The 13,965-nt window shown below is 48.6% G+C and overlaps 1 protein-coding gene across 1 annotated transcript in view; it reads right to left on the reverse strand.

Moving 5' to 3' along the window:
* ZHX2 (zinc fingers and homeoboxes 2) overlaps positions 1-13,411 on the reverse strand; it is an 18,239-nt gene extending 4,828 nt beyond the window's left edge. The window contains exon 1 of the mRNA XM_068983853.1: positions 10,870-13,411. Within this exon, the coding sequence (XP_068839954.1) occupies positions 10,874-13,411 (2,538 nt within the window). The 3' untranslated portion in view covers positions 10,870-10,873. The remainder of the gene's footprint in view (positions 1-10,869) is intronic.
* Positions 13,412-13,965: the final 554 nt, after the last annotated feature.

Below are 13,965 nucleotides of genomic sequence, written 5' to 3' on the forward strand. Positions count from 1 at the left end.
TAACTATGAGCTTATTTTCTGTGTCTGTGATGTTTGTTTTTTATATAGATTAATTTGTGTTATTTTTTAGATTTCACATATAAGTGATATCATGTACTATTTTTCTGTCTGACTTCACTAATATTCTTTAGGTTCATCCTTGTTGTTGCAAATGGCAATATTTCATTCTTTTTATGGCTGAGTTATATACATATATATATATATATATATATATATATATATATATGCCACATTTTCTTAAGCCAGTTGTCTGTTGCTGGGCACTTGGGTTGTTTATGTGTCTTAGCTATTGCAAATAGTGCTTCTGTGAATGTTGGGGGTGCATGTATCTTTTAGCGTTTCCATCTTTTCCAGAGTGGGACTGCTGGATCATATGGTAGTTTTATTTTTAGATTTTTAAGGAATATCTTTATTGTTTTCCATCATATTTACATACCAATTTGCATTCCTACCAACAGTGTTGGAGGGCTGTCTTTTCTCCACATCCTCTTCAGTATTTATTATTTGTAGACTTCTTCATGATAGCCATTCTGACAGATATGTTACCTCATTGTGGTTTTGATTTGCATTCTGAGCATCTTTTCATGTGCCTGTTGGCCATTTCTGTGACTTTTTTAGAGGAATGTCTGTTTAGGTCTTCTGCCCATTTTTCAGTGGGGTTGTTTTCTTGATATTGAGTTGTATGAGCTGCTTGTATATTTTGGATATTAACCCCTTGTTGATTGTACAATCAGCAAATATTTTTTTCTCATTCAGGAGGTTCCCTTTTAGTTTTGTTGACAGTTTCCTTTGCTGTGCAAGAGCTTTTAAGTTTGATTAGGTTCCATTTATTTATTTTTGCTGTTATGTCTTTTGCCTTGGGAAACTAAGAAAATATTACTACGATTTATGTCTGAGAATATTTTGCCCATACTGCCTTTTATGAGTTTTACAGTGTCATATCTTACATTTAGATTTCTAAACCATTTGAATATATTTTTGTGTATGGTATGAGGGTATGTTCTAACTTCATTGATTTACATGCAGTTGTCCAGCTTTTGTAATACCACTTGCTGAACAAACTGTCTTTTCTCCATTGCCTAGTTTTGCCTCCTCTGTCAAAGATGAATTGAGTATAGATGTGTGAGTTTATCTCTGGGCTATTCTGTGCCATTGATCTGTGTGTCTGTTTTTGTGTCAATACCATGCTGTTTTGATTATTTAGCTTTGTATCAATAGTATAGTCTGAAGTCTGGGACGGTTATGCCTTCAGCTTTGTTTTTTTTGTCCCCCTATGCTGAAGTTGAAACTCCAATACTTTGGCCACCTGATGCAAAGAACTGACTCATTGGAAAAGACACTGATGCTGTACAAGATTGAAGGCAGGAGGAGAAGGGGACGACAGAGGAGTAGATGGTTGGATGGCATCACTGATTCGATGGACATGAGTTTGAGCAGGCTCCGGGAGTTGGTGATGGACAGGGAAGCCTTGCATTCTGCAGTCCATGGGGTTACAAAGAGTCAGATATGACTGAGCGACTGAACTGAGGATTGCTTTGGCCATTCTGAGTCTTTTGTGGTTCTGTATAACTTTTAGGATTATTTGTTCTAGTTCTGTGAAAAATGTCATGAATATTTTGACAGATTACATTAAATCTGTAGATTGCTTTGAGTAGTGTGGTTATTTTAACAATATTCTTCCAATCCAAGAGCATGGGATGTTGTTCTATTTCTTTGAATTGTATTTCATTTCTTTTATGACAATGTGTTTTTCCCTATCTTATGGGTATGAACATGTATAATCCTCCAACTATGTATAAATAAAGAAAAATAAATGCTGAACAAGACCATTTAAAAAGCCACAAAAACCAGATTGGAAGGCCAAAGGGTGACCTGGAAAAGGGGAGACAAAGTCAGTTTTTTGGTTTTTGCAGTGTTCCCAGATGTCTGTGGATGGCTCTGGGCCCAGCTCTTGGAACCAATGGGCTTCAGTTCTCATTTGACCTCTCCCAGGGTGTGTCATGGTGGGCAGGAGCTGGGCTGTGGGAGCTGGCAGCACTCTCAGAGTGAGGCTGGGAAGATACTGGACACAGAGGGCACACAGCCCAGCCCTGTGGCCTTGCTCCTTGGGCAGGCCGCTTCCCCAGAAGGCCCTGCTCCCAGCCACGCTCAGTTCACCTTGTTAAATGTTCCCTTGCCGGGGCTTGCACAGCACAGCTGTCATCACGACGCCTTCAGATTGCCTGATGAGTCGTACATCCACAGTGCTCACTGCTACCCCGTGCCCCACCCCCATCTCTCCCGCCACTGCGTCTGGCTCACGGAGGATACTCAAATGCCGGTTAATGAATGAAACACAGGGAGAGAGCACAGTACTGTTAGAGGTGGCTGCTTAGACAAGATCGGTGACAAGTTCACATTTCATTTTTTGTTGATTTTTTAAAGAGTGGGCAGGAGGAGAAGGGGGCAGCAGAGGATGAGATGGTTGGATGGTATCACCAACTTAATGGACGTGAGTTTGAACAAACTCCAGGAGGACAGTGAAGGACAGGGAAGCCTGGCATGCTGCAGTCCACGGGGCTGCAAAGAGCTGGACACCACTCAGTGACTGAACAACAGTGATCTTTACTTATGTGGCCTCTTGCTGAGTCCCTGGGATACTATCTGGAGTCTTTTCACTTGGTCAGGGACACTCGCCCCTGCAGAGAACCAATGGCTTGATGGGTCACTTAGTCCCAGGGCATCAGACTGCAGCTGTGGGGGAAACTGCAAGGTCACTGGGCCCCTTTCCTTGTGGCCACTCTTCAAACATCTCCACCGAGTGGATGTCGCACTTCTCCCTGAACACTGCCCAAGATGGGGGGAGCCACTGCCTCCCACAGCTGTCCCTTTCTATCCTGGGGACACCTTGGAATGTTCAAAAGCACTATCTAATTCTTTAGCAAAATCGCTTTCCTTATTACTCTGCCTCTGGGGAAGCATGAAACAATTAGAATTCTTTTCCCATGTGCCAACTTTTCTGTTCCTGTTTCTCCTTAATTTTCCCTGTAGGGCTTTCCCCTGGGCCCTGTGGACTTGAGAGAGAACACCACAGTCCCTGAGACAGAAACACAAGCAGTGTGGCTGTGATTGGTTAGCTCAATAACATTTCTGAGTCCAACTTTCTTTTACTGGGAGGGGGCATGGGTGACAAGGAAAAAGAATAAGTCATTTCCCAGTGGATGCGGGAAATTTCACACTATCCCAAACTGACCCCACATTCAGCCTTGGTCAACTCTGGACGTCTGGCTAAGGCTGTTTCTCTGAAGCAGTTTGGGGACCTCCTGGGCACCTTGCACAGGCTTGTACACCAGGTAGATCTCCCTGCTTTTGGAGATGTTCAAAGGCAGAAGGAATCAGGGGCCACTGGGTCTTCCTGCTCCTTTTCCATCAGTGGATATTATCCTGTGGAACTCAAAAGAATCTGAGCAAATGGAATTATATTTTATTTATGCATTAATTTTTTTGTGTGGCTGCACTGCATCTTTTTGATGAAGCACAAGGGGGCTCCTCTCGTTGTGGCATGTGAGCTTAGCTGTCCTACACCATGTGGTATCTTAGTTCCTTGACCAGGGATTGAATTTGAGTCCCCAACATTGGACAGTAAATTCTTAACCACTGGACCACCAGGGAAATTCCTTGGAATCCTATTTTAAACTCACCAGGCAGACTCTGAACATGGTTACAAGTTTGGGTTTGAATTCCAGCTCCACTGTTTTCTAGCTCAGTGACTTTGGGCCAGTTACTTTTCTGTGGCTCATTCTCATCAGATGATGAAAATAATGTCTGTGGAGAGTTGTTCAGTTAACACACATAAAGTGCTTGAGCAGTGCCTGGCATAGTAAGTGCTCAGCAAATGAAACCCCTTGTTGCCTCTGCCCCCTATCCCCACCTTGAGATGCAGGTGCCATGAACACCCCAAAGCATGGGCTTGTATTAGCGGGGCCCCAACCGAAACAGTCAATTTGGAAAGGCAAGATGGCCAAGTTCTTCACATGCGGAAGACTATGCAATTTCTGAGTTGTGTCCATTGAGCAGGTGCTGATGGCAAGGCCACACCCCTATTTTTGGGGCTTTCACTTATATTATCTCACTTGGTCCTGATAACAACAGACAAGTCTACTGGTAAGTGCTGTGGACTGAACTGTGTCCTACCCCAAGTTCTATGCTGAACTCTAATCCCCAGGGTGACTGTATCTGAAGATACAGGGCCTTTAAGGAGGTGTGTACATGCTGTGCTAAGTCACCTCAGTTGTGTCCAACTCTTTGCGACCCTCTGGACTACGGCCAGCCAGGCTCCTGTGTCCATGGGATTCTTCAGGCAAGAATACTGGAATGGGTTACCATTTCCTCCTCCAGGGGATCTTCTCAGGGATTGAACCCCTGTCTCTTACATCTTCTATGTTGGCAGGTAATGAAGGTTAAAGGAAGTCATAAGGGTAGAGCTCCAATCCAACAGGACGGGTATCCTTATAAGATGAGGAAGAGATAGCAGGAGGGTAGATGCACAAAGGAAAGGCATGTGAGGACAAAGAAGGTGGCCGTCTGCAAGCCAAGGAGAGTGGTCATGTCAGGGACTAACCTTGCCGGCACCTTGATCTTGAACTTTTAGCCTCCAGAACTGTGAGAAAGTAGATTTCTGTTCTTTAAGCTGCTCAGTCCATGCTCTGCTATTTTGGCAGCCCTAGTTGACTAATACAGTGAGTATTAAAGCTGCAGAAACTTTAATCATAAAAAGGAATAGAATGTATAGGCATGTGGGTATTCTAGAATTTTCTACCATCCATCTTCCATTTACCACCAGGGAAGAAAGTTCTCAACAACATCTAGACACCTGCAAGATGACTTTCTTTTTTTTTTAAAAAAAGATTTACTTTATTTATTTATGGTTGCACTGGGTCTTCATTGCTGCACGCGGACCTTCTGCAGTTGTGGTGAATGGGGGCTACTCTCTACTTGCGGTGCTCAGGCTTCTTATTGCGGCGGCTTCTCTTGCTGCAAAGCATGGGCCTTAGGGCCGCCGGCTTCAGTAGTTGTGGCACGTGGCCTTTAGAGTACAGGCTCAATAGGTCTGGTGCATGGCGCTTAGTTGCTCTGCAGCATGTGGGATCTTTCCAGACCAGGGATTGAACCTGTGTCCCCTGCATTGGCAGGTGGATTCTTTACCACTGAGCCACCAGGGAAGCCCGATGACTTTCCTTTTGCTCCTTCCTTAAGGATTACAGAGGGTCTCAAACTTTGCCTGCTGGGTCATACACACAGAATCACATATAGTCTTTATTGGTGAGTGAGAGGAGCTTCAGGGTATAACTTGATGATGTGTGAGCCCACCTAGCATTCCATTTTTCACTCCTGCACTTCTTTGAAGTGTGAACTCAGGCAAGCCATAGCCACAGTAGCCACCTTTCAGGCTCCTTGGTGCACCAAGTTCCCCTGTCTCAGGGATATGTTGTCTTCAAGTCTGTTTTCTCTTCTGCCTGGACTGCTTCTCCTCTCTGCCCAGCCAACTCCTACTTAACCTTCTGGATTTCAATTCATCCACTTGTTCAGAGAAACCTTGCCCAACCCCTTAAATCAGGCCTAATTGCTCTATAGTCTCACAGTTCCATGTACCTTTCCTTAAAAAAACTCTTGTTACCTGGCAGCATTTCCTTTTTGTTTGATGGAAGATTATTTGGTCAAAGACTATGGGCTCTGGGGCTTCCCAGGTGGCACTCACTAGTGGTAAAGAATCTGCCTGCTAATGCAGAAGATGTAAGAGACGTGGGTTCGATCCCTGGGTCAGGAAGATTCTCTGGAGGAGGGCGTGGAACCCATTCCGGTATTCTTGCCTGGAGAATGCCATGGACAGAGGAGCCTGGCAGGCTACAGTCCATAGGGTTGCAAAGAGTTGGACACGACTGAAATGACATAGCACACAGCACATGGGCTCCATGAGGGCAGGGACATGCTGAGTGCCGCAGCCTTCCAGAGCCTGGCACTGCAGGCTTTCCACACTGATGGATGAATGAGCCAAGGCACTTACTGTGAGCGTCTCTGGGCTAGTTATTTCTCCTCCTTGGGGCCAGCATCCTTCCTCTGAAAAATGGGAGGCTTTGATTTCATTATGTTCTTAAGTTGCTACAAGCTGCCTAAAGTGCAGGGCAAATTCCTAGTGTGAGAAGCTCTGGAATTAGATAAAAGGAAGTGATAGCAGTTAACTCTCCATGAGGTACCAGGGAAGTGAGGCTAATGTACAGTCCATGAGAAGCATCACTCAGTAAATAGCTAGTGATTGATTCTCCAATAGACCTTTCCCTCAAGCTGCTCACACACGGAAAGCAAACTGTCCCCAATTCCTCTCCCCTGATGGCTGTCATCTGATGGGACTAGTGAGTGATGAGGAGAAGTGGAGGACTGAAATACCAGATCCTGGATAACTGGAAGCCAACTCTCTCTAGTAATTCTCAGGTTGGTTCAATAACCCACTGTAGAGCATCTGTTCTGAATCAGGCGCTGGGGGATTCAGGGATTAATTGGGAATGGTGCCTGCCTTCAAGGATCTGGTAGAGGAGAGACAGGGAAAGAGTTAATTACAAATTTTCACTTCTCCATCCATCCGTTCACACATCTGTATTTAGATGGCTAATCTGAACAGATTATAGGGGTATACATATCCTGGATTCTAAATTGTAGCTAGGCTCTAAGACTTGGCAGCCCTGAATATTTTAAGCAAGTTGAATTATGGAAAATAATTTTTTTCTGACATTTTCACAGAATTTACCTCTTTCCCAAAGCTGTCCTTAATTCTCAGGAGATGGAAATTGGCAGAAATCAGGAGGCAGCAAAGTAGTGAATGAACCGCTGTGTACTAGTGTTCAGTTCCGTACAGAATGAAGACATGACCACAGCCTGCTGGTCTAGCCTGGGCGGTGATGGTGGTGCACTTTGGTGAGGTGGTGGGTCAGGCACTGAACTGACGTGTGAGAAGGGGGTCTCCAGGCTCCACCAGTCACTAGCTGAGGAAACCAGGGCAAGCATTTCTGAGCCTTAGTTTGGCCTCCTGTAAAATGGGCTTCCCTGGTGGCTCAGACAATAAAGAATCTGCCTGCAATGTGGGAGACCAGGGTTTGATCCCTAGGTTGGGAAGATCCCCGGAGAAGAGAATGGCTACCCACTCCAGTATTCATGCCTGGAGAATTCCATGGATAGAGGAACCTGGCGGGCTACAGCCCATGGGATTGCAAAGAGTCAGATACAACTGAGTGAAACTTGGGCTTCCCAGGTGGCGCTAGTGGTAAAGAGCCTGCCTGCCAATGCAGGGGATATAAGAGACGTGGGTTCGATCCCTGGGTCGGGAAAATCCCCTGGAGAAGGAAATGGTAACCCACTCCAGTATTCTTGCCTGGAGAATCCAATGGACAGAGGAGCCTGGTGGGCTACAGTCCATGGGGTCATGAAGAGTCAGACACGACTGAAGCGACATAGCATGACAGAAAATGAGGAAAGAGCCATACCTCTCTCAGAGGGTTGTCATGAAGTTTAAGTGACTTAGTAGATGTGCTGGCAAGAATGCTGAGCACACAGCATACACAAATAAACAGAAAATCTTCATGGTAGTAGAGCTGGGCTACTCTGTCTGGCCAAACATCAAGGCATACGTCTGACAATCTTTGGCTTAAGTATTTCGACTCATTTTTAGGAAAGGAGTTTCTTTTCGGGCTTCTTATGGGGACAGGTCTCTCAACGAATGGCTTGATAACGGATGGACCCAGAGACTGAATTAAGGTGACCCCAGTCACGGCTTGGGAAGGACTCCTTATCTTTGTGTCTAATCTCAGGGCCAGGTGAGCCTGGACAGTCAGACACTGTCCTGAGCCTTGCCAAGCTTCAGCCTGAGGAACTGGCTGGGGGCGGGGTGGTGGTGGTGGGGCGGACGCTCACTCCCATAGAGGAAATCCCATCCTAGAATCAGTTCTCAGCTGCTTACCCAAGTTTTTATTTTTATTTTTAATGAAATCAAAACCATGCATTATTTCTAGGATTATATGTGTGGCAATTGCACTCAACTGCAGGTTCCTAGATAAATATGTGTTTAAATAAAGACATCACTGAATATTTATGAATTTCAAGAGACCTCTGTGTTTGGTTCATAAAAGCTGTGAAGTAATTTTGGAGAGTTTTTTTTCCCCCTTTGAGGTTGAAAGCTTCCTTGAAGGGGTGCCTTGTCTGGAGAATTTTCAGGTACCGTCAGCAGCACAGATCGAGGCCCCTTTCTTAAAACAGTGGTGTCTGAAAAATATCAGGAGGCCCATTAGGGATACCAGGTGTTGAGTGGATCGTTTCAGTGTTGAGTAGATCTTAGCGTCTTGTTTAGGGATATTTTCTAGCACACTCCTGTGGCGTTCGCCATAAGTAAGAAGAGGTTCCTGTGTGTTCCTGTTCTTTTCAGGGAGATGGCTAGTTCCTGCTGCCACTCTGTCGCTCCGTCGTGTCTGACTCTTTGCGGCCCCATGGACTGTAGTCCACCAGCCTCCTCTGTCCATGGGATTTCTCTGGCAAGAATACTGGAATGGGTTGCCATTTCCTCCTGCAGGGGATATTCCTCACTGAGGGATCAAACCCGCATGTCTTTCGTCTCTGGCATTGGCAGGCAGATTCTTTACCAACTGCACCTCCTGGGAAGCCCTTCTCCTTGTCTGTGCACTGGGCTAATTCCTTCCTAATCAGCTGAGTCAGCTGTTCCTTCCTCCAGGAAGCCTTCCCTGACCCTCAGCCTGGGTGCCCCTCCTTGTGCTCCCCCACAGCCGTGCACGTCTCCATCATATGATGGAACACCCTGGCGAATAAAAGAAAGAGCAATTTCCTCTGTTGTTGGTTGAGGAAGCTCCAGGGGAACGAGAGCTCTGTCTTTGTCACCCTGCTGTCTCTAGCACCTAGCACAGTTTTCCACACACAGCAGGTGCTCAGAATGTATCTGTTAAGTTGAATTGAACCCAGCTGTCTACTATGTGGTAGGAGGAAAAAGGCATCATGTAGACATGTTTATGCACCAGAAGAAATCTAGGGCAAACTAGAAGCGTTCACACAGAATCTGATTGGACAAAAAAAAAAATATTGCTTCTTCATTTTAATATGGGAGATAAGAACTGGACTGGTAGGATCTTTTTTTAAATTTAAATTTGTTATTTTATTATTATGTTTTAATTTGGCTGTGATGGGTCTTGGTTGCGCTGTGCAGGCTCTTAGTTGTGGCATGTGGGATCTAGTTTCCTAATCAGGGATCGGACCTGGGCCACCTGCACTGGGAGTGTGGAGGCTTAAATCACTGGACCACCAGGGCAGTCCCAGCAGGGTCTTGTAAGAGGCAAGAAAATGGCCAGAGGGAGAAAGGGGAGGTGGCACCATGGATGATGCCCTTTAACCCCTTCCTATCACCAGCCCCCTTTCCTCACCCCCAACATATTACCACTTCCTCCTGAAAAGTTGAAGGAGAAAGAAATGACATGATGGCATTCTGTGCTTGGCTTCTCATTAAATTGCTCTTCTAAGAGCTGAAGGGACCGGCTAAAATAAGGTTTCCAGAGGACTTTACTTGCCAGGTGCCTCGTTTTATGATGGGATAAATGAACTAATGAGTGACGTGGCTGGCCAAAGCTGTCTGAGTTCATAAATAAAGAGGTATGGTACTCTCCAAGGCTCTCTTGGGGACCTTATCCATCATTCTGGAGGTTCTACCTTTCATTCTGTTTAAAGATGACATGGTGGGGCCGGGGGTGGGGGGCGGTCTCTGCTGCTTTTTAAGTGCCCTCTGGAGAAGTCAGCCCAGGCAGACTGTAAATTGTGTATCTCCATGCTGGTCCTAAGCTGCCCTTGGCACACACTGGCTTTGGCCAAGGTAGGACTTTCCCTCCTTATCCTCCCTGCCACTATTCCTCCCCACCACCCCCCGCCCCTTTTCTAAACTTAACGCAGGTTCTGATTTGCACAGACCTCTGGTGAAGCGCACACACTAAGGGCTCGGTGGCACGTCCCATTATGTGGATGACATGGCCATTAGTAACCATGGTAACCTCCCTACCCAGGCTTCTGTGGCTCCACAGACCTAATTTATACCAGTCTAGTCCAGATTTGAAGGGGTTCTGGGGACCCCGTCAGCGCAGCAACAAGCAAGGTTACTTAATCAGACACACACGGGGGCACCTGCCTTTAGCCACTGCAACACAAACACCAGGGGCTTTCAAAACCTTCCAGGTTAGAGGAAACACACGTTTTTCTTCAGTAAACTTGGACACTTAACTCTTAAAAAAATATCCAAAAAGAAAAAGAAAAGACGTATCATTTCATGTTTGTTTCTGATAGCAGTGAACACAAAACAGGCCTTGTGTCGTATTACCTTGTTACCAGACTTTAGAATGGACAGATGCCCAAAGGCCACAGGCAGTGATGTTTCCAACAACCAGCATGCCTGTGTGTGTGCTAAGTCACTTCAGTCTTGTCTGACTCTGCACGACCCTATGGACTGCAGCCTGCCAGGATCCTCTGTCCATGGGATTCTCCAGGCAAGAATACTGGAACGAGTTGCCATGCCCTCCTCGAGGGGATCTTCCTAACCTAGAGATCAAACCCACATCTCTTGTCTCCTGCATTATCAGGCAGGTTCTTTACCACTAGCGCCACTTGGGCACCGCCTTGTAAATAAGGACGTAAAATCTGCCAACCTGTTTTTCTTCCTTTGTTTTAAAAGAGCTTGAGAGGTGAACACATCATCTGCGTCAACAGCTCTGTACCTGATGACTATATTGACACAGTCAATAGACAGAAGGAAGCCCAGCCCCCCGCCCCGGCTCCCCGGGGAACAGGTGGCGTTACCTGTCTAGGCCTGGCCAGGCTCCGCCGGGCCGCTGTCCGAGTCCGAGTCGGCCAGCTCCCCTGCGCCTTCTGCTGCTGTCTGACTCCAGCTGTCCGACCTGTCGGAGGCGGCGTCCTCCTCTCCGACCGTCACCTCCACCCAATCCACGACGCCTGACTCCTCGTTCTCGTCGCTGGCTTGGCCATCTCTGCTGTTGCCCTCTGACCGGTCCGACGTGGCCTCCGAGGGCTTTGCCGGCAAATTGTCTTTCACCTGGTTGCCACCTGCCTTCCCTCTGGGTCCCGGCTTCTCCAGGTCCTCGTCACAGAGCTTTTTGGGGTCCTTGTAGTACTGATGACCCCCCTCGCTCCCGTTCTTCGGGTTCTCGGTGATGACGGTCTTGACCACTTTCCTCAATGGGGCGTCGTAGCCGTGATCGTCCACCACGTGCTGCGGCTGGTACTGCTCTAGCCACTTCAAGGTTCCAGTTTTGAGCAAGCATCTGTTCTCCTTGAACCAGCGCACGATTTCAGTTCGCACCAGGCCGGTCTTGGCCGCCAGCTGGTCATACTCCTGCGGGGTCGGCCACTGGGTTCGGGCGAACGTGCTCCTCAGGAGATGAACCTGTTCTTGACTTTTTGTAATCGCTGGTGAGGGGCTGGGCAGAGAGCTGGCCAGCTGGGCACTGGAGAGCTGGTCAAGTCGGGACAGAGCACCGTTGGGGGCCGCCACTTCTGGCCCTTTCTTGCCAGACCCCATGGAATCCAGGACGGCCTGCTCCATGCTGTCCCGAAGCTTGCGCCTCTCTGAGAACCAGGAGTCGATCTCTCTCCGGCTCAGCTTCGTCTCCACCCGCAGCCTGTCCAGTTCTGCTTGGGTCGGGAAAGAGCTTTTCAGAAAGCTGTCTTCCAGGATCTTCACCTGACCTTGGGTTTTCTCTTTGAACTTCTGTGGGGTGAAGTCTGGGTATGCATGGTATGTGCGGCCGTGGCGGGAGGCAGCAAGGGCCAGCTGGTCTTTGGCGAGGGATTCGCTGGTGATGTGGACAATTCCCCGCTGACACCGGTACCGGTGGTCGCTGAACCACTTCTTGATCTCGCTCCTGGCGAGGCCGGTCACCTCGATGAGCCGGTAGACCTCAGCGTCGTCGGGGAACTGGCTCTGCAGGAAGCTCGCCTTCAGGTGCGCTATCTGCTCCTTGGTCTTCTTGCGGTCGCTGGCTGGGGTCAGCGAGGGGTTGGCCACCTTGGGTGGGGGCTCTGGCACTTGAGCGACGTGGGGGCGCTTGGGCTCGGGGGCAGCCTGGGGAGTCACCAGAGGTCTTTTCTGCCCGTGGTTGGTCACTCCAGCCACGGCGAGTGTGATGGGGGAGCAGGAGACGGTCGCTGGCCCGCTGGTCACCTGAGTCAGCACCAGGCTGGTCTGGCCGAGGATCTGGCATGGGAGAGCCGTCTGGAGGATGGGCTGTGACATCTTCGTGGGGGCCAACTGGGCAGGCAGCACAGTGATCGTCGGGGGGACGGACTGGATGGTGCCGTTGAACATCTTCTTCCGGGCCTCCTCCACCTCCTCTGGGGACCAGCTGATGCCGTGCTTTAATCGCTGGGTGGCAAACCAGATTCTGATGTGCTCTTCTGGGTGTTTGGAAGCTGCCGTCAGCCAGGACAGCTCTGCCTGGGTCGGGTAGGGGAACTTGTTGAAGGAGTTGATCATGGTGGCATTGGTATCCAGGGCAGAGTTGTATTTGGTAGTGTTCAGTGGGACGGGGACCTTGGGGACAAGGTTGATATTTGGTGGGAGCTGGACAGAAGGCATGACGTGTCCTAGCGAGTCCTGAAGGAGCTCCACGCCCCCGAGTCTCGAGAGGATCTCAGCGGCATCCGTCACCAGGCGGGCGGTCCCTTCCACGTGGTTCTCGGGGGTGGCCTCCTCCGGCTTCTTGGGCACCTTCTTGGCATCGGCTTTTGGTTTCCCTGGCTTCATGATGGGGGTTTTACTCACTGAGATCCCGGGGTCGCCATCCCCGCTTCCGGGGCCGCCATCCCCGCTTCCGGGGCCGCTGGCGGTGATGGACACGATGTGGGTGGTGGCGTCAATGGACTGTTCCAAGACGGTCTGATTATTGCGCTTGATGAGCTTCAGCTTGAAGTTGGTCTCCCCGGGATGGAACTTGGAGTTGTGGTCAGACAAGGAGTCGTACTTTTTGGTTGTGAAGTTACATTCGGCACACACGTAGAGGGGGTTGAGGATCACATTGGGGTGTTGCATGTCAACGTGCTCCGTGAACTCGTTCAGGTTCTGCGTGGAGTAGGGGCAGTATTTGCATTCATAACCACCTTGGAGCTTTTTGGATTGGTTTTCCCCTGTAGATTTCACCTCTATCACTTCATTTTCTTTGGAAGAGTTTTCAGGTTCCGCTGCCCACGTGTCCTTGGCTGTTTCAGGCTGTGGCATGCCAGCTCCTTTCTCTTTGGCCCTGTCTGCTTCCTCGGGCACATCTTGTTCTACCACTTGTGATGTCCGAACCATGCACGGGGTGGTGGATTTCCGTTTGCTTGCCATGCTGCCTGTCTGTGTGCAATGGCTTACTTGGGGGATGGGGGTGGATGGGGAAGGGGCAGTGAAATTTTTGGAACTACTCAGATAAAAGGGTTTTGGCTTTACTGCCCCCTCCAATGGCTTTGGCTTCCCTTGAACGCTGAAATCTAGTGCTTGAGTTTCCCGAAATGATTTCGGCACAGAAAACTAACTGTTCCAACAGCAGAACGCAAGAGGCAGCATCATACCTATGGGACAAAAACAAAGACAGTGTCAGTTTCCTCAAAAAGACAAAAGAAACTAGTGATACTTTCCAAGTTGCTCCCGTGACCCATCCCAACTGGCACCCAACGCAAACACCCAGGTAAGCACAGATGGCGTGAGAGCAGCTGCACGTAAAAATGAAGGGTCACTTTCTTCTCTTCCGTTCTCTGGGAAGGACAGTGGGCAGCCCAAAACAAACATATGAAGATGCAGGGCATTCATTCATGTTTAGAGACCAACGGGTACAGAAAAGCAACAAAGGTGCTGTGATTTTATGAAGTGGTGGGTAGGGTGGCGGGGGGAACCCTGCCGGT

The sequence above is a fragment of the Capricornis sumatraensis genome, chromosome 11 (genome assembly GCF_032405125.1).
Source record: "Capricornis sumatraensis isolate serow.1 chromosome 11, serow.2, whole genome shotgun sequence".
Taxonomy (NCBI): Eukaryota; Metazoa; Chordata; class Mammalia; order Artiodactyla; family Bovidae; genus Capricornis; species Capricornis sumatraensis.